Below are 21,472 nucleotides of genomic sequence, written 5' to 3' on the forward strand. Positions count from 1 at the left end.
TTGCATTTTAACAAGATACTTTTAACAAGAGATCGTATAGTGGATTTTTAACGTTTACAATGAATTCAACATGTTTTTCTTTGCTCTGAATTTTAACCAACATCATCCTTTTTTTTATGTACATGAGAAAATAGGAATAAAAACAATAAGGAGTAGAAAAATTGGTACAATTTACCTGCAAATGGATGAGTCACAACATTAGCTTTTTCTGCTGGGTCGGATCTCTTTGATCTCTACAAGGGGAATTAATATTTAGTAAAACAGAAACAACACGAGAATAAACCTAAACAGCTTGACAATATCAATCACATTACTATGCATGGTGAGAGATTTGTCAGCTGGCGTTATAATGTTTAAAATTAACTTATTTTGTGGAGCACCAAAAGATATGTCTTACCTTTGTAGTACTCTGGTTAAACTAACAACGAACCCCGCCTCCTGGTCACATGTTAGAAGCCAAAACCAAACCCCACCCCAACTGTGGGGGGGTCAGATGCATCGACATTTCGTTCTGTATACACGTGTACTAGAATGACAATAAAGTAGATCTGAATCTGAATCTGAAGATGTTCGATCGGATTCAAGTCTGGACTCTGGCTGGGCCACTCCAGGACATTCACGGAGTGGTTCTGAAGCCAATCTTTTGAGATCTTGGCTGTGTGCTTTGGGTCGTTGTCCTGCTGAAAAATGAACCTTCGCCCCAGCCTGAGGTCAAGAGCGCTCTGGAGCAGGTTTTCATCCAGGATATCTCTATATATTGCTGCATTCATTTTTCCTTATATCCTAACTAGTATGCCAGTTCCTGCTGCTGGAAAACATCCCCACAGCATGTTGCTGCCACCACCATGCTTCACTGTAGGGATGGTATTGGCCTGGTGATGAGCGGTGCCTGGTTTCCTCCAAACATGGCACCTGGCATTCACACCAAAGAGTTCAATTTTTGTCTCATCAGACCGGAGAATTTTGTTTCTCATGGTCTGAGAGTCATTCAGGTGCTTTTTGGCAAATTCCAGACGGGCTTCCATGTTCCTTTTACTAAGGAGTGGCTTTTGTCTGGCCACTCTACCATACAGGCCTGATTGGTGGATTGCTGCAGAGATGGTTGTCCTTCTGGAAGGCTCTCCTCTCTCCACAGAGGAACGCTGGAGCTCTGACAGAGTGACCATCGGGTTCTTGGTCACCTCCCTGACTTCCCCGATCGCTCAGTTTAGAAGGCCGGCCAGCTCTAGGAAGAGTCCTGGTGGTTCCAAATGTCTTCCATTTACGAATAATGGAGGCCACTGTGCTCATTGGGACCTTCAAAGCAGCAGAAATGTTTCTGTATCCTTCCCCAGATTTGTGTCTCAAAACAATCCTGTCTCGCAGGTCTACAGACAGTTCTTTTGACTTCATGCTTGGTGTTTGTGCTCTGACATGCACACTCAACTGTGGGACCTTATATAGACAGGTGTGTGCCTTTTCAAATCATGTCCAATCAACTGAATTTACTGCAGGTGGACTTCAATTAAGCTGTAGAAAGATCTCAAGGATGATCAGTGGAAAAAAGAGGCACCTGAGCTCAATTTTGAGCTTCATGGCAGAGGCTGTGAATACTTATGTAAATTTGATTTCTTAGTTTTCTGTTTTGAATAAATTCAAAAAAAGTAAAAAAAAAACGTTTTCACATTGTCATAATAGAGTATTTTGTGTAGAATTTTGAGATAAGAGATTAAATTAATACAATTTGCAATGAGGCTGTAACATAACAAAATGTGGACAAAGTGAAACGCTGTGAATACTTAGAATATAATAAGAATATATTCTATCATATTAGTTTTTGGAATTACGGTGGACCCAAAACACAGAAAAACGAGTGCTCAAAACAATGTTATTTAATCACAAAATAATCAACAAAGTAACAAACAAATGGTCAATGAACGACTAAAATATCCAAACCAGAAAACAAAAAGCAAACCTCAGAAACAAGGTTGGACTGGAAAAAGGTGATTGTGGTATTGATGGAGATCTTGATGTTGAAAAAATGGATGAACTGACAAAAGGCTCTGACCAAAATGTCCCTATGAAGGCTTGGGGTGATTAAGGACAGATGTGTGGTCATTGGACACACCTATCCCAATTCCAAACCCATTAAGCGCCCTCGGGTGGAAGAGGTCACACCAGACCCCTACCTAAGTAATACTTACTATATGCAATTTTGTTATTTTACTCTTTTTATTTTGGGTGCCGGGGGTTCAGGAGGTATTATCTAATTTCCAAAGGTTTCTATCCTCCGTGACACAGCAATTTCACTTTTCGATGCACACCTCATTACAGATTCATGTTGTATCCTCGGGGTCCGCTGTACTGATATCAATAGTTTTTGCATTGTAATTATTTGAGCTGCGCATTTACTTTATGATCTTCTCATATTTGGTCTAAATTTAGAATCCCGATTGTTTAAATAAGCGTTTTTTGTGCATGACAGGCTGGATTGTCTTGTAAAAACGGTCAAATCAGACGGTTACTTCGGCGTGTACAGAGGTAAGCTCCGTTTAATTGTGTGTACACTCTTTCTATCCACAAGTGTTTTTATTGATTTGTCCTTTGGAAATGACGATAAAGTAATAAAACCTATTTCCTAGGAGCCGCTGTTAATCTCACCCTAGTGACTCCCGAGAAGGCCATTAAACTCGCCGCCAATGACTTTTTTCGCCACCGGCTAAGCAAAGACGGGTGAGTAATTCGCCATAAAAAGGAACAGATTTTCTTTTGTCTTTTGGTGTCAACTCTTATGTCTTCAGTGGGAAGTTGACAGTTTTTAAGGAGATGTTGGCGGGATGCTGTGCGGGAATGTGTCAGGTGATTGTGACCACACCTATGGAGATGCTGAAGATCCAACTCCAGGATGCCGGGAGGCTAGGTGAGGTCGTTGGTATATTACAACCCAGGGATATGACATGAATTGGTTTTGAGATGTGGATCGCAAAGGGAAATTGCCATATGGTGGAAAATACAAAACCGATGGTAATTATGCAATTTGAACTCCCAACATCACAAGATAAAAACATTAAAACAAAAAATAGTACGAAATAACCACTGAAATGTAATATATATGTATATTAATATTGACATTGTTAATTGATGTTTACATTTGATTTACCTTGAGTGTTAGATGACCTGAGGGGAGGAGGCGACGAATTAACCCTGTAAGACCCAGATGTATTAAAAAAAATACATTTCTTTTAACCACTTAGAAGGTGTTACAGAAGGCCTTTGGAGATGAAAATGAAATGTTTTTTTTTTTTTTTTTTGTAAAATTGTATGTGAACGTTATTATACGTACTTATATTTGATAAATCCAGTCCAAGGTAACCGTAAAACATCTTTGTGTTCTTGCCCAGCTAAAGCTTTGCAGATTTTGAAAGTTCTGGACCTTTGAGCAGGGCTTTTATAGAAAATTTTCACCTAAAATCCTTGTGAGTCTGAAAAATAACACCAACTGACTTTATTAATGTGAATAAAGTCAACAACAAATGAACATTTTACCTAAAAGAAAATTCTAAAAATAGAATGACAATATAAGTAATAGTAAATAAAGTACTCCTAATAAAACGTGTTTTTTTTTTTTTTGTTCAATCTTTGCCCTTTGTCCCTTTGTGTGTCTACAGACCAAAAATACTACAACAGAAATACAACAAACTAGCTACATTGCTTAATGTCAAATTTAGAACCGAAAAACAGGTACATATTATACGTATTGTTTTGCTTTCGTTCTGAAAATAAAATACGATAAAAACACTACAAAAATACAACTACAGTAATGTTACAAAAATACTACAAAAATATTACGATGGAAATATTTCTACAGAAATATCACAAAAATACCACTACAGTAACACTATAATGCAAAAATACTAATACAGAAACAGTTACTACACAAATACTACAAAAATACAACTCCAGCAATGCTTCAAAAATTCTGCTGTGGAAATACTACAAAGATAGTACAAAGATTGTCCAATAACTACATGGAAATACTACAAAATACTACTGCAGAAATGCTACAAAACTTCTACAAAAATACAACAGTAATACTACAAAACTAGATTTCATATAAAGTGCCTAAACAGGGAGTTAATATATTAATATTTATTATTTATTTTTGAGTGTTTCAAAACCGATTTGATTAAAGCAAAAATAAAGAAATAACATGTTAATATCTGCATGTATATTCATTTATAAATGAAAAAAAAATGGCTACATCTCCAGGATGGGCCCTTTTCAACCCAATGTTGTTGCTGCAAACTCCAAATAGTTACCCACCCCTGCCTTAGAAGATTTCCTTAAATTAATTGCCTGCTTATTTTATATAGTTGTCTCATTTGTTGATAGTTTAAAGCCATTTTCTTTAACTAATGTAGCAAAGTGTGTGCCTTCCCAGTATTTCTCAATAATTGCAAGTTTCGTTTCCATTGTTATGAAGCAAAAATTGCTTCCACCTGAGGCTCGCCAATATCGACTATTGTTAGCGCCTCCGTGTAAATAAAGTGTGCTTGGTCCTTCAGTCTGACTCACCTCCTACATCTGGTCAAGCAAGTGAACCTCCTATGATTAAAAGACTATAGCCCTAATTAATTGATGAATTCTTCCATTGTTTCCCTCTTTAGCAATTGATCAACGGCTATGGCATTTTTTAATTTATTTTTTTCATGTTCAGCAAGTTTCGGGATTTGGGCATCTGGTGCTTGCCATCTTTGCCTTTTTCCCTTTTCTAGCCACTCATGCGAGCCTCTTAGCTTTAGGCTGTGGCTCGTGCCTCGCTGTTATTGTTTTGTGAGCTGTTCCATGTAAATAAAGCTTTTTTCTGTGTTCCATGTCACTCACCTTCTGGAGTTGAGTTCTATGATTCAGGGTCCGCATGCATTGAAAATTTGACGTTTCACTAGCCTTTGTAAATGCTTCTCCCACTAACCGTTAAAGTTAGCCATTTATGCTATTTCTCACCAACTCCAGCTGATTACAGCTGCTACAGGTATATCCGTCTTGCTCAAGCTTTAACGGTTGTTGTTAATAGCTACATTTCATTGTTGTATCTGCAAGAAACTCAGGATGTAGCTTTCAAATATTTCCAATTTGTAGCCTTTGGAGGGTTTCTTCTTTTACTGCACACGCTTCAGTTCTGTTTTAAGCTCGGACTTTTAGTAGTGAATTTATAAACACTGTCACTTTAAAAACGTTTATTTTTCCTCAATTTATCTCCCGAAATTGAAAACAAACAATTTTAATGCCAAACTCTGCTTCCTCCATTAGCGGCACAGCAACGGGTGATGCCAAATGTGGTTACAACTCTGAAAATGGGCGGCACCAGCACTGTCCTTAGTCGTTACTACAATGCAAGCCCCGCCCCTCTGGTCCGGACAGCATCAGCTACACAGATCACTCGAGACTTGCTGAAGACCAAAGGGGTCATGGGGTTGTATAGAGGACTCGGAGCTACGTTAATGCGGTAAATTGTGTCTGAATCTGTCTTTGGGTTATCCATCAGATGCCTGACGTGGAGTGTTTGGCACGTTAGTTTAAAAAAGTAATTAGAGTTACTCACTACCAAAACTACCTAGTTACCAAGGAAAATAACTATCTCCGTTACTTTACAAATTATTTGTATGTCAAAGAGTTTGATATTTTCTATTTCACAAAATAATCGACAAAGTAACAGACAAATGGTCAATGAACGACTAAACTATCCAAACCAGAAAACAAAAAGCAAACCTCAGAAACAAGGATGGACTGGAAAAAGGTGATTGTGGTATGGATGCGGTGACGTCTTTCCCTTTAATTGCAGGGATCTGAATTTCGTCTATTTTTAGAGAACCTGCTTTTTCATTTTTTAAATCCCTGCGTTAAACCAATTATTATTTAACATTATGCACAAAATGACTTAAAACAGTGTGGAAAAAATAAAGAAAAAAAGACAAACATGGAACACATAGAAACTAAAGCAAAAATACAATAACAAAAGGAAAAAATGAGGAAAAGAATAAACTTTTTATTTTTATATCAACACATTTATATAGCACTTTTCAAGTCAATGAAGACCTCCCAAAGCGCTTTACAATGTGCTTCACACTTACCCAATCACACACACACTTACACACCTATAGCGGCCATGCAGCCATGCAAGGCGCCAACCTGCTTATTGAGGGCATTAGGGATTCAGTGTCTTGCCCAAGGACACTTCGACATATAACACAGAGGAGCCGGGATTCGAACCTGCGATCTCTTGATCCCAAGACGAGCGCTCTACCTCCTGAGCTAACGTCGCCTACAGAAACAAATAAAATACAGAACAGTTTTAATACTCAACAGATTTGAATTCAACAAAAACAAATCCCTGAAAAAAAAATGCATAGTGAACAATCACAAGAGAAAAAAGGCTCGGAGGGAACCAGCTGTTGATCGTTCACTTCGAAGAGCCAGCTTATAGAGCAGTTTCGCTTGCGAAGGACACAATTCGACTCATCCCTCAATGCATTTTCTTTCGGCGCATTAGTACTGTAAATACTAGTTTCGTAATTGCTATTCTAGCTATATACTAGTCGCTATTTTTAATGGTGAAAATGAACTGAAAAGACGTGACGTAAACAACTCAGAGGAGAGAGGAAAACCACTTCATTCAAGGTACTGCTTTTGACCGTCAGTAACTGTGATGGAGTTGTAATGGCCCAAAAAATAACTAGTGTGATTACACCGTTACTGAAAAAAATAACTACATTAGGGTAACATCAAATGCAGTGTATAATGGCGTTATTGCCAACACTGCTGACGTGGTTTCTTGTTGCTTCTTTAGGGACATTCCTTTCTCGGTCATCTACTTCCCTCTTTTTGCACATTTGCACCAACTCGGTCAACAATCACCGGAAAAAACATCCGTGCCATTCTATTGGTCTTTTGTGTCTGGATGCTTGGCTGGATGCACCGCAGCTGTGGCTGTTAGCCCTTGTGATGGTCAGGTTTTGTCCTTTTTAACTAACGTCTATTCCCAGACAGCCAAAGTGAGAGTTGAATCTTTTGCTCTATCGTTTAGTCGTCAAAACAAGACTACAGTCGTTGAAAAATGGAACCAATGAGGAAACGTACAACGGAGTGGTCGACTGTGTCAGGTAGAATGCGAATGCCCATAGACAAATAGGAATAGACACAGAAACTTCTGTTTGTAGAGGAAGTGATGTCATTCTATGAAACGTGTTGACCATCCTGATAGCTGATTAGGAAAAGGTTCGGGTTTCTGTCTACTTTTCTCCTTCCATATAATGGTCTGAATGTTTACAAAAAAAATACTGTTTTTCTTAAAACCCGGTTAGGGTTAGGGTTACCCGGTAATTTTTGACCACTGTGGCACTGTGGTGTCTGGTGCGATCGAGGGCTGCTGCAAAGAGCACAACATGGCGGCGAGATCTCAGAAAATCATGGCGGCGACCTAAGAGTGGATTCCACAGTGTAAAAGAGATACAAATTTCTTCTTATTCACGTATTTTCGCCTGGTATTCAAATCTATTTTTTTTTGTACTGAATGTTTTTTGTACCAGTAAGATGCACTAAATATTACACACTGTCCCTTTAACACTTTAAAATGTCTTCGAGATCATATTTATGTTAGGCTGCGGATGTGATAACCGATATTTGGAACCAATATTCATTTTCTGTAAAAGCTTTAAAAATGGCATAAGATATTTTTAATAATGCAAAAAGAAACAAAGAATATTTGTTATAAATTAAAATATATTTTTTTAAATCTCTCTAAAAACTTTTCCAGCAAATAAAAGAAAATTAAACACTAACATGACTAATATTTCACTTAAACCAACAACTAACAGTGCAGAAAATAAAATTAGGCTCAGCATGCTGTGTAAAGGTACCGGCTAATGTTATGGTGACAGATAATCACTCACCCCTTTGACTCTATCAATCTAGTAATCACAAACACACATGCTTGATGATGAACTAATGTCATGATAAGAGCTAAGAGATTAAGTCTCCACCTGAACGTGCTTCCCCAAAACAAGTTAACTACACTTTTTACGCTATCTCTTAATCCCACACAGTTTTCACTGAGTTTTAAAAATCTAATTAATATAAGAGGTCTTGAGTCACAGGCATTTCGGGACTCAAAAGTTAGCAGAGTTGCCTTTATTTTGTCAGCTCTAACTTTATTCTTTTTGTGTTTGTGGCGGCGCCGCTAGTCACTTGTCCAATCAGAAAGCTCGGGGTGGGTAGCGTGTGAGACAAAAGGCAGGAGAGAATGAGCGAAAAGCACGGCTGTATCTGATCCTAAAAAATCGGCTCGTAAATTGAATTAAAATGCTGTAGCCGTTATCCGTCAAATTCCCAAATATTTGTGCTGATAATTGGCCCGCCCTATATCGGCATTTCCACCGGTTATTCTACACAAAATGACTTTTTAGTATAAAGTTAACCTTTTTTTTTAATTTAGAAAAAAAATCCTCTATTTCTATACACGATTCTCTTGTCTAAAAACCTAAAACATACGTTTTTTTCCCCCACAAGACAACACGGCATGTTGAGTCAAACCAACCTAAGTTATTAGTCCGTTTTCGACCCAAGCTTTTTATTTGGATGCAACTCTTATCAGTGTGCACCCTTCTATGAGGCAAAAGAAAAAAGATTCTGTTGTCGAAAGAAATATCTTTAAACTCCTGACAATTGCTGCCTGAAAAAAATCGCATCATCCTTATTTAGTAAATGAAAACTTGCCCTGTATTTCAATACGCCGACTTCACAGAATGACATCACTATCACGTAATCCCTGGTCTTGCCATTGTTTTCTGTGTTCTTTACCGACATCTCCATGCTAGAACACAATTATAAAATACGTGATGTGTACTATTTATATTTTCTCTAATTGCAGAAAAATCATGCGAAAAGAGGGTCCCGCTGCTTTTCTTAAGGGGGCCAGTTGCCGGGCCCTTGTCATCGCCCCTCTCTTTGGGATCGCCCAGGTCGTGTACTTTTTCGGAGTTGGAGAGGTGCTGCTGGGGTACACGCCTTACAGCATCTATTCTGTGTAAACAGGTTGGCATTCATTATTTGTACATATATATATATATATATATATATATATATATATATAGTGTAATGGAATAAGGGGGAAACTATTTATGGAGCCAAATTTGGAGGGGGCTAGATGAAAATTTGTATGTGCTATGCAATCGAGCTATACAGTATGTTGGAACATTCGATAGGCCAGCTTCATAGTAAAACACAGTGTGTCTGCGCAGAGATTAATGGGCTACACTGAACTTTCTACCTTTTCTTTCCCAATGAGCCTAGTTTGTTGCACTCAAAGTGATAAAAAGTAGATATAACACCACTCGAAATTTTGTGTTCTTGATTTAAGTCCTTCATTAATACAACACACTCTCGATTTGTACAGTTAATCTGTTCCATAATTACCAGTATGAAGTAAATTTCTGTGGAATTGGAACCACACATACATACACACACATATATATATATGTATATATATATATATATATATATATTATATTTATTCCCCGAGACACTTGTTTTACTCTCTCCCCCTGTGGTGAAAATTCTGTCCATGCATTTATAATGTAAGTTTAAGCTTTTTGAAAGCCATGTATTAGCACACTTTGTAAACAGCAATGGAGAAAACATGCACGGTATTTGGTGGATTTTAGTAAGTGAGGTAAATGAAATCATTCTTTATTTGATGTTAAAAGTTAAATACGGAATCTACCTCTATAGAATGGGACCAGCTTCGCTAACGATTCAGCAATTATTGTTGGAATTTCTTTGGCATTTTATTTTATATGTTTGGATTTGGCTAGTGGATTTATTCCAAGACAACTTTGGTGTGCATGATGTCGTTGGTGGTTTATAGCAGGGTTTGGGAACCTATGGCTCAGGAGCAGAGGTGGGTAGAGTAACCAAAAATTTTACTCAAGTAAAAGTACTGCTACTTCAGAATTATGTACTCAAGTAGAAGTAAAAGTAGTCATCCAAATACTTGAGTAAAAGTACTTGGTGAAAAAAATACTCAAGTACTGAGTAAATGTAGCAACATAATATTTATTGATTTTTTTAAAAAACAACCAATCAGATCATTAAATGATCTAAGTCCATCCAATCAACAAAAAATATATTACATTTTAAAGTACATTAAAATACACGCAAATTCAAGTCCTTTAATAGACAATAAAGTAAAAATTGTATAAATCAAATAAATAAATGAAGCACATGTAGCACATTCAAAGTCCCAATACTTATCCTCACAGGCTCTCCAAGCAGAACAACAAGCTAGCCCATGAACTTGAACAAAGGAGACATTGCATATTGTAGCTGCTGTTTGGCACCCTCTTCAAGGGGAACATGCTTTTGATGTGAAGCCAAGGGTTCTCCTCCTCTTCTGTGTTTTTATTGTCTGTATTGCTGAACGACATTTTCGATCTGTTTCATCTGTAAACAACTTACCCCTGCTGAAGTTTAATATGGTCACGTGACGATGCTGCTCAGTTTGATTGGTTGAACATAGTAGAGCCTGGCGGAGTTCTGCATGAAAATAAATGCGCCTTCGCGGAGACAAACGGACGTGTACTTACGTGGAGGGGATTTTTAACGACTTCAATGTTGCCTAATGTAGCGGAGTAAAAGTACCGTTTTTGTCTTCACAAATTTCCTCAAGTAGAAAGTATAGGGATTTCAAAATACTCCGAGAAGTACTAAATTTTCCAGAACATACTCAAGTAAATATAACGCCGTTAATGTACTCAGTTACTACCCACCTCTGAAAATGGGCCATATTTTACTCTTTTAATGAGCACATATGGATCAGAGATAAAATAGGACTCGCACAATTAAGTAACACATTTTTGTATACAGATCTAATTATCGCATGTGCTAAGATGGTGCCGAACACTTGAAGGGTTCGACTCAGTAGATATAGGACACAATTTTAACCAGTTCACAATCAAGGTGTCACATCAACATACCCCGTTTCGGCTGTATACCTCTAAATACTCCTTTATACAGTGCATCCGGAAAGTATTCACAGCGCTTCACTTTTTCCACGTTTTGTTATGTTACAGCCTCATTCCAAATTGTATTAATTTAATCTCTTATCTCAAAATTCTACACAAAATACTCCATTATGACAATGTGAAAGTTTTTTTTTTTTTTTTACTTTTTTTGAATTTATTAAAAATAGAAAACTAAGAAATCACATTTACATAAGTATTCACAGCCTTTGCCATGAAGCTCAAAAATGAGCTCAGGTGCATCTTTTTTCCACTGATCATCCTTGAGATCTTTCTACAGCTTAATTAGAGTCCACCTGCAGTAAATTCAGTTGATTGGTCATGATTTGGAAAGGCACACACCTGTCATAAGGTCCCACAGTTGAGTGTGCATGTCAGAGCACAAACACTAAGCATGAAGTCAAAAGAACTGTCTGTAGACCTGCGAGACAGGATTGTCTTGAGGCACAAATCTGGGAAAGGATACAGAAAAAATTCTGCTGCTTTGAAGGTCCCAATGAGCAGAGTGGCCTCCATTATTCGTTAATGGAAGACATTTGGAACTACCAGGACTCTTCCTAGAGCTGGCCGGCCTTCTAAACTGAGCGATCGGGGAATAAGGGCCTTAGTCAGGGAGGGACCAAGAACCCGATGGTCACTCTGTCAGAGCTCCAGCATTCCTCTGTGGAGAGAGGAGAGCCTTCCAGAAGGACAACCATCTCTGCAGCAATCCACCAATCAGGCCTGTATGGTAGAGTGGCCAGACGAAAGCCACTCCTTAGTAAAAGGAACATGGAAGCCCGTCTGGAATTTGCCAAAAAGCACCTGAATGACTCTCAGACCATGAGAAACAAAATTCTCTGGTCTGATGAGACAAAGATTGAACTCTTTGGTGTGAATGCCAGGCGCCATGTTTGGAGGAAACCAGGCACCGCTCATCACCAGGCCAATACCATCCCTACAGTGAAGCATGGTGGTGGCAGCATCATGCTGTGGGGATGTTTTTCAGCAGCAGGAACTGGCAGACTAGTCAGGATAGAAGGAAAAATGAATGCAGCAATATATAGAGATATCCTGGATGAAAACCTGCTCCAGAGCGCTCTTGACCTCAGGCTGGGGCGAAGGTTCATTTTTCAGCAGGACAACGACCCAAAGCACACAGCCAAGATCTCAAAAGATTGGCTTCAGAACCACTCCGTGAATGTCCTGGAGTGGCCCAGCCAGAGTCCAGACTTGAATCCGATCGAACATCTCTGGAGAGTTCTGAAAATGGCTGTGCACAAACGTCTCCCATCCAACCTGATTGAGCTTGAGACTTATTGCGAAGAAGAATGGGCAAAACTGCCTAAAGATAGGTGTGCTAAACTTGTGGGATCATATTCAAAAAGACTTGAGGGTGTATTTGCTGTCAAAGGTGGTTCAACAAAGTATTAAGCAAAGGCTGTGAATACTTATGTAAATGTGATTTCTTAGTTTTTTATTTTTAGTAAATTAAAAAAAGGAAAAAAAAAACGTTTTTACATTGTCATAATGGAGTATTTTGTGTAGAATTTTGAGATAAGAGATTAAATTAATACCATTTGGAATGAGGCTGTAACATAACAAAATGTGGAAAAAGTGAAGCGCTGTGAATACTTTATGGATGCACTGTATGTAAGATCATTAAACAATTTCATTTCATTGTTGAGACACTTTATAATGAGAAGCCACATAACAAATTTCAAATACCCAGAAGCTCTAGCAAAGCACCTAGAGCAATTTGGTTGCGTGGGAATGGGCGGAGCTATACTCAGGGCGCCGTTTGCACTGAAGATGAATACGATGTTATACTCGTTAGAAGTATTTTGTGAAATTTTTACAAAGCTTTGCTCACATCTTGTTTTAAAACCATTATTTGGGACAACAATTACCGTCAAAATAAGCCTCAATAATTTCTGTGTACTACTTGTTCAGTGTTCATTTTACCTCTGAAAAGTGATTCTATCTGTAGCAAGGCTTTGATGCTTTGTCCTTAGCTTCGCCTATTGCTAGGACCCTAACTTGGCCTTATCACAGCTAATGTCACTGCGCTTGGCCTTTGATTTTTGCATTCCGGAGATGGAATAAGAGCTTGCTCTGCCCACTCCACGCATCGGCTCGGTATTGCAGTACCTCCGGGAACGGTGCATTTGCAATGATCGCAGCAAGGCTATAGGGCTAGGACCTTAGCTTGGCCTTTTGGCTGAGAGTAAGTGTCCCGGCTCCTAGGCTTTGTAGCGTATTAAGAACTAACCGATAACGGATAATGGATAATGAATAACGAAGATAGATCAATAACCCTTAAAAACCCCAAAACCCCTATCTGTAGTTCTGAATTTGTGTAGCTGAGTTTCTGTACTACCCAGGAGTGTCGGTTAGGTCGGTCATTCAAACTGAGTACTTTGTGCTCAGTTGATTTTTGCAATTGGGAGATGGAAATAGGGCTTGCTCTGTGCACTCCACGCATTGGCCCGGTATTGCAGTACCTCCGGGAACGGTGCTTTCGCACTGATCGCTGCTTTGCCCCGTGGCTAGGACCTTGACTCAGCCTCTTGGCTGGGAGGAAGTGTCTCGGCCCTCTTGGCTTTGTGGTGTATTGTGATTTGACCGATAACGGATAATAGATAATTGATAAGGAATATAGAACAATAACCCTCTACAAAACCCCCCCCCGGGGACTCGCATGCTCAAAAATCTATGGGTCCCAACAGAGATCTATGGATCCCCAAAATTTAGTGTTATCGAGGTTGAAATTGTAAATCAGTGACAAATATATAATATAAATCTATATATTCATTCAGTTTTTAATCATCAAATTATTAATTCATTTTCTGCATCAAATTATTGTTGGTAATATACCAATTAAAGGGATAACCACAAACCTGTCTTTTTTTCATTTTCTCCTTTTATACTTCCTTTTTTTCTTAACTTCTTTATACAACATAATTCGTAATATCAATCATCAAAGCAAGTGAGCCGTTTGAAAGCCGGCTCTCTTTAATGAGTTGAGCCAAAAAAGCCGGTTCTCTAAAAAAAGACGGACTTCATTTCACTACACAACTCGAACGTGTTTGACTTGAATGATTTGCCGTTTCATGATAGTCAGTGTATACCGGATGGTACCCAAAATTGACAAATTTTCGTTTTTCCGTACAGATTTTCTTGTACGTCCTACACGTCTTAAAATGCATAATAAACGTACTTTCCACGGCAAAAACGTACAGGCTGGCAGGTATGTATTTCTCCGCCGTTTTTTTCTGCCGGAATTATTGCCGTTGTTATCACTTTTTGCATTATGTTTCGACTTATTACTGACACTGAAGAAATTACCAATTCTGTGTTGATTTTCACCTAATACTGTTTTTTCGGAGGCATACTTAACTTTCGCTCGACGACAAGCACTACAACAATGACATAATCTCGAAGCAACGTGATCTCGTTGGCCGAGATCGGCGTGCAGACGAATGACCAAAATAAACAACAATGGCAGACCTGCCTGACGAAAAGTTTGGAGTGCAGTAAATCTTTGTTAAAAAAAAAAGTAATCGGCTAATAATGACAATTTTGTGGCAAAAAAAGTTGCGTCTCGGGAACGCACGTTGATTTGAGACTATGCGTCCCCAGCAAAAATGATGCTTCTAGGACACAGGGACGCGGGCAAACGAGAACACTGCTTGTTATTGCAACACCCATTGCAGCCTGGTCATGCTGAAAGGGGGATTACCACACGTGCGGTCCCTTCTTAAGGTTTCTTCATTTTCCTCATGTTGAGGTTTGAGTTTTTCCTTGCCCTCATGTAGGTTTTAGACCAGGGTATGGCGTAATAGTAGTCTGTAATAATAGTCTGTGGTTTGCAATAACCTGTGCAGCCCTTTGAGACTCTTTGTGATCAAAGGCTATACAAATAAAAATGACTTGACTTGACTCAACACTTTTAGGTCGCTGCAGAATGGAGACAAATTTTAAGTGGTACATTTCAAATATATTTATCATATAATCAAACATCACACAGTGAAATAAAATGTGCTGAAGAATTAGCTTTTGTCTGGAGAGCTGGTTTGGCAGTTTTGTTGAATTTTGTCTTATATGGCGAAAATGATTAAGAGTTCAATCTAAAAATGTTATTCCACATAATTCCTGACAAAACATTTTCTTATGCTAGTCTGTAAATGAAAATTGTTTGAGATTGTTCCACTTATAACATTTTAAAATTTCCAATCATATATATTTAACTACATACTTTTCTTAGAATTATAAGTATACATTAGGAATAATAAACTGTCTTACTTCCAGACATCACTCCAACCCATAGTTCACACAGCTCTAGCGTGGACAGTTTAGTGGCATTAGAAATGCTCATGCTGCAGTGTTGAGTAACTTGACCCTGAGCAATCCTGTGACCACTCAAACAGCTCTCGAATAATTCAAGTGTTCAGCTGTCTTTGCTACTCATATTACCAGAAAACCCCATCCAATACTTTGTCTTTAGAATCATATAGGAAGTACGTTCTAAGGAATCCTGACTTCCCTCTCACGAGAAGGTCATAAATGTTATGTACTGTAGGTCGTTCCCTGAAACTGATAGGTTGATGTTGAAACATAAGCCAAATCCATTGCTTAATATATGGGTCAATGATTTATGGCAACTAGCAAAGCACCTTTTTTCCGGCACCAACAATTTTTTGGCCGGATATGAACGAAATGCGCATTTAGGGTTTTTTTTGGGTTTTTTTTTTTTTTTGCAGAAAGAAAATTCAACTGGAAAAAAAAGCCAACAAATGAATAAAGTTGTAACGACATCACGCCTAAGGTGAGGTGAGGCATGCACTCTGGGACAAGTTTGTGCACTACGCTGCTGCTTATTTTTCATGTTGCACAAGAAATATTCTTTGTCATTTTTCTTTCAAATTGTTCTTAGCCGACTTTGGCTACTGTTTACATGCTAACACGACAGACCTAACATACTACTGTGTCAACGCACGCACAGCTTGACTCATTTTGATGATATTGAATGCTTCGAATCAGTGTATTCAATCTTTCAATCCAAGAGACTACTGATCTTTTCCTTTTTTTTTTTTTTTTTACTCATTTTAAGTTATTTTTTGGTGTTTTTCAGAGGATATGTGTCTAAATCGGTTAACATAGAATTGGAAATACTACGTTTAATTTTTTTGCATTTTATCATTCATTTGTAGCACTGAAGTGTTAATATTTTAAATTTTTATTTTGTTGTTTTGCATTTTCAGGAATTTTGTGTTGTTTGACCCTTAAATATGTTCAGTGTGAAAAAAAGCTAAAAGTGTTGATTTTAAATATTTTTAATATAAATTTGTGATTATTTTAATTTATGTTTCATGTGTTTCAGTGATTTCAGTCTTTGTAAAATGTGGGCGCCGACTACCATAGGAAAAAGGGTTAATTATATGTTCTGTAATTCATTATCATATTTTGACTAAACCTTTCACATTTTTAGTTTCAGCCCAAATAATTATTTTAAAAACACCTAACAGTCAACATTGAAAAAACCAAATCTGTTTTGGAAGAAAGAACAAAAAAAACGACACTTTATTCAACCACAAACATCGACTTTGTCAACCTAAGTAACCCTGAATGGTAACAAAATCCGTTAACAGATGCTACATAAAGCTCGATGATGAACATTGCGCACAACAACCGACAAAAGCTTCCAAATAAATCATGATGGGCATCCACTCATGTTGTTGGTTACGAAAGGGGCGAGCAACCCTATTTTCACGCGTGATCTCATGGTTTGTTTTTATAATAATGTCTTATGTGTCTCTCTGGTTACACAAGCCTCCAAATTACTTATAAAATCAATCAGTTTTAATCAGTTTTTAAACACTGTTCCTCTTACCAAAGAGGCTATGACAGGCAGTGGTGGACAAACTATAGCCCTGCGATCCACATGTGACTAGTTAATCTGATCCGCTGAACAAAAACCTTTAAAAAAAAAAAGTACTACCGAAAAAGTATGTTTTTTTTAAGCCATTCTTTTTTCAGATAAAGAGAATTGGCTGTTTCTTTTAATCATTATCTTGCCCTGACTTTATTTCTTCTTACTTGTATATGTTACTCGTAAATCTTTTTCAACTGTCAGGTAAATATGTTCATTTGCTTATTTGATCATAATTTAAGTGTTTTTTTTTTCCGTTAAAATAATAATGTGAAGCAGTAAAAGTACTCTTTTTATTCTATTTATCAAGTTATTTTGGTCAATTACAGCAGGGGTCAGAAACCTTTTTGACCCTAAGAGCCCCCAAAAAGGAAAATATATATAAATATATATTTTTTTGAGGGAGTCAAAACTAAATCTATTTTTAGATAAAATTCAACAAAACTGCTAAAGCCAGTCTCCAGACAAAAGCTTATTTTGCAAGCATTTTATATAATTGTGTGACGTTTGATGATTTAATAAAAGTTATGAAATGAAAATAATGTCATAGCTTGTGTCCCATATCAATATAAATATGCCATGTACAATTTGTCTTTCTCCCGCAGTAACTTAATCGTGTTGAGGTTATTTTTTTGTAATAATGTCACAAAATACCTCACATGAGAAGGATACCAACATATTTAGACGCTTGCGCTATGTGTGCATAGCTTCGCCCATCTCTACCTCTCACCTAATTAAATTGCTCTGGGTGCTTTGCTAGTGTCTATGGGTAAGGGTGCTTACAGTCTGTTCTGTGGGATTTCATAAAGTGTCTAAAAAGTGATAATATATTGTTTAATGAGCTCCCATATAAAGTATTCCTTAGCGATGTACAACCAAAACGGATTACGTTGGTGGGACACCGTGACTGTAAACTGTAGTTGAAAGTGTGCCCAATACATACATACTGGATCAAACCCTAAACCCTGAATCTGTATTGCTTTGGCTTTGCATGGTTTACAGTCAGTCACTTTTACATTGGAAAGTTTTGGTCTAATTTATCTCCAAGTGAGAGGTACTCATGAAAAGAGTCATATTTGGCTCGTGATAGGTTCCTGACCCCTGAATTATAGCATTATTTTCCTTATTTTAGTTTGGAAAAAAAGAATTGAAATGTAGTAGATTCTAGAACAGCGGTGGTCAAATTGTCCTTTTTGCTCATATTTTTAATCTTGTTCCAGTAGTTGATAAGGTTGCTCATTTGAAGTACTATTTTGTTCTTTTTTATTATACATTATGGGGCATTTCAATTAAAGTAATAATGAAAAATAGTTGAAGTTCTAATTTAAAATGTTATTTTGATCAATAAAAGGAGTATTTTTCTTATTATACTTCAAAAAAACAAGGTAAAAGTGTTGTAGATTCTAGACCAGGGGTGTGCAGACTGACTAAAGCTTAAACAGACTGTTTATTTTATATGTACTTTTTGTTGCCCTGACTTATTTAATTTTATTCCATTGTAAATAATTTTACTCGTTTTAATATTATTTTGGTCTAGTGATCATAATTTAAGTGTTTTTCCACCAAAATAATACGTTAAAGTCGTCACTGTTATCCTAAAGACTAGTTTCAAATGTTTTGTCTTATTTTTACTACATAGACAGAATGTTTACAGTGAAAAAAGTAGAAATAAAAGATGGCCAAAAATGGAGATATGTCTTTTGAAAATAGCAACGATATGAGGACACATAGTGGCCTACATTATATTTTCCTCATGTGTTGACAATAAATTGGCTCAAGACTCTAAGCAATTAATAATTCATTCTCTTGGCCCCGCCAATCTGCCAAATCGTTGTAACTCAGTGAGCCGCAGACTTGAGTGATAAAGGAAAAACACCAATAACAAAACTCACATTTGCTACTTGTTAAAAATATGTGCTAAAAAAACACAGCACAATGTCACAATAGTATATACATCTACGCTCCACATCACAAAAAATAGAAAAACATCAATAAAAGGCACATTGAAAGGCTTTTTTTTTCTGGCCATACGGAAATTTTCTGACTGTACAACTATGTATTGCAAATCTATCTACACACAATGCTGCAAAAACTATTGGTTATTTACATTTTACAGTCAGATTGGCTGGCAACCAGTTCATGGTGTCCCCTGCCAGCTGTCCGAAGAGAGCTGGGATGGGCTCCAGCACCCGCCGCGACCCTAGTAAGGATAAACGGCACAGAAAATGGATGGATGGATATTACGGTCAAAAGTGGCGGGGTGACAACCAATAATTTTTTTTGCAAAAAGATGGGGGAAATAAATGATTTTCTGGTACTTTTTTAAGCATTAGAACATGCGACTTCTTGCTTTGAATGCAGGTTTATATTTACAAATAATTCTATTTTATTTTCATGTCTAAAGATATAAGAATTGAATTGCAGACAACATTTGAAGTTGATAAAAACCCCAGAATCGGTATCAATAAAAAAAAAAAAAAAACATTGTCACCAAATGAAACAGGAGAAATAAAAAGTACGGTAAAATACAATCTTTCTGCACTCAAAATATAAATAAAATGATAACAATGAACTTGAATGGAAAATTAAAATTGACTTCGAACATTGTACTGGATATGAAATGTCCTCTAGTAAATTTTCTTTTGTTGCACACTGAAATTAGAGATTGGCAATTTTTCAAAAAAATATTTTAATCTTATTTTAATTTGCTTCTGTAGGATCTTCCAAATCAAATCATCTGATATTCTTCAAATTTGATCATTTTTATTTTTGGTAAAACAAAATAAGTAAAAATAAAAAAAATGTAAAAAGTTACAAAGTAATACATTTGTGTTTTGCTTACTAGGAAAACAAGTAACTAAATTGAATAAAACCATCTAAGACATCAGACGGCAAACATTTACCAAATTTTATAATTTTCTCTTACTTGAAAAAAAGAATGAATTTATTAAGCATTTTCCTATTTTACTGTGTACTGTGTTAATTTGCAACGGGTCCAAGGCAGGGATGCTTAATCAGTGCTTCATAATTAGTTTCTGTCACACCCTACCCTTAAGTCTGCTCCACTTTGTATCTCCACTTCATACGCAATGTTTGTACTCTGTGCCTACTGTGTATGCAAGGCATGGAAGTTAAATGCAAACATAACACTGCCAATGAGAGAGCCACTGCTTCCTAGTTTAGTGGAGGTGCAATCGCATTTGAGTCTTTCAAAAGTTAAAAAAAAACTAGTTCCCCGGGTTCAAATGCACCTGCGCGCTCCTTGACGGACCCTTCACTATTTGAGAATCACTGTGCTAAAGGGAGAAGTAAAAACATAACAATGGAAACAAAGCTTGCGATTATCTAGAAATACAAATATGTTATTGTTTTTATCTGGGGAACCAGGGGTTTGAAAGGCATAAGCCAATTAGCAAACGTTTCTCATCATTCTCCGAGCCCCACCACAGAACGGATCAATGTAGTACGTCCGGGGTTCTCTTGTATAATACAAAAAAACTCTTTTTAAAATGAGCAGGATAATGCGCCAGTATGGCAAGATATTTTTGTCAGAGAGCTTTCTGTTGCCTTGTGTATGAATCAAAAATATAGTCAGCAAATGCTACCAAAATATTGACTTAAGATTTTCATTTCTAACCTGAAACAATAGACAGAAAATTAAAAAAAAATATTGTGGAATGTGTCTTCAAATGACTTCCCTGCTGTTGCGTACGGCGCAGCATAAAACCATACTGAAGATCATTCCGATGATCTGTTTTAAGAGAAAAACCCAGCAAGGTCAAATCAAAGGTGAGCCTCCGACCTCGAACCTCCAAGGTCAACTCACCATCACCCCCGCGATGCCGATGCCGACGTATCCGATAATGTAGAGTTTGCTGTTGAAAAAGTCTTTGATCCCTGTCTCGCAATCCTGTCGATGATAGATAAGCAACCGTTATCTTCAATGTAAATGGGACTGAATTGGCAGTTAGTGCATTAAGCCACTAGAGTGCAGTAAAATACAGACACAGATCTTACTTTGAAGTGTCGTATTATGAATCGTTTTTCAAATCAAGGAATACAGTACTGAAATACCGTTGCATTAGGAAAATGAATTGAAAATCGGATACATTTAGTCTTTTTCAGTAACGTTTTTCTTTGTGTTTTTCAACGAGTGTGCTTCACAGGTCAAAAATACAGTCGAATGCGAATAACATGTTTTACCTTCTGAACCATGGGCACCATAAATGTTGAAAATCACTTTATAGAGTCAATTCAGGCAACAAAAGTAATTTAAGCTTTGATAGAACGAACAAAATATAAAATTGGTGCCAGGAAATTTTGATCGACAGTTTGCCTTGAATTTGTTTTCATGACATGACTGCCTTTGCTCGAAAAAGGTGGAAAAACACTGGTCGACCATCTTCGTGAAAAAAGTTTGAGTGTGCGTTATACACAAGGTTTTATGGTACAGTAGTATATTACCGTATTTGTGCAACGCTTGATCGGATATTAAATATCGGTAATA

At 37.2% G+C, this 21,472-nt stretch overlaps 2 protein-coding genes and 2 pseudogenes across 15 annotated transcripts in view; 3 read left to right on the plus strand and 1 right to left on the minus strand.

Moving 5' to 3' along the window:
* Positions 1-21,472, plus strand: part of LOC148370422 (mitochondrial glutamate carrier 1-like) — a 36,971-nt gene that overhangs the window by 11,611 nt on the left and 3,888 nt on the right. For 11 of the 14 annotated variants that reach the window (XM_088332958.1, XM_088332959.1, XM_088332954.1 and 8 more), the window contains 7 exons: positions 2,465-2,520; positions 2,622-2,712; positions 2,781-2,899; positions 5,290-5,485; positions 6,827-6,984; positions 7,064-7,139; positions 8,906-9,069. In XM_088332958.1, the coding sequence (XP_088189084.1) occupies positions 2,465-2,520; positions 2,622-2,712; positions 2,781-2,899; positions 5,290-5,485; positions 6,827-6,984; positions 7,064-7,139; positions 8,906-9,065 (856 nt within the window). In that variant the 3' untranslated portion in view covers positions 9,066-9,069. Of the gene's footprint in view, positions 1-2,464; positions 2,521-2,621; positions 2,713-2,780; positions 2,900-5,289; positions 5,486-6,826; positions 6,985-7,063; positions 7,140-8,905; positions 9,070-14,207; positions 14,284-15,796; positions 15,867-21,472 lie in introns of all 14 variants that reach the window. The other 3 variants (XR_015850133.1, XR_015850132.1, XR_015850131.1) reach the window with 3 other exon arrangements.
* The window catches only part of LOC148370423 (tetraspanin-2-like), a 34,339-nt gene continuing 22,940 nt past the window's right edge, over positions 10,074-21,472 (minus strand). Inside the window, exons 7-8 of the mRNA XM_088332962.1 lie at positions 20,792-20,875; positions 10,074-20,716 (exon numbers count right to left, since the gene is read on the minus strand). Coding sequence (XP_088189088.1) covers positions 20,651-20,716; positions 20,792-20,875 — 150 coding nt within the window. The 3' untranslated portion in view covers positions 10,074-20,650. The remainder of the gene's footprint in view (positions 20,717-20,791; positions 20,876-21,472) is intronic.
* Positions 13,110-13,199, plus strand: LOC148370424 (U2 spliceosomal RNA; annotated as a pseudogene).
* Positions 13,464-13,552, plus strand: LOC148370425 (U2 spliceosomal RNA; annotated as a pseudogene).

This window comes from Urocampus carinirostris, chromosome 3 (assembly GCF_059441175.1).
Source record: "Urocampus carinirostris isolate Australia breed hairy pipefish chromosome 3, RoL_Ucar_1.0, whole genome shotgun sequence".
Lineage (NCBI taxonomy): Eukaryota > Metazoa > Chordata > Actinopteri > Syngnathiformes > Syngnathidae > Urocampus > Urocampus carinirostris.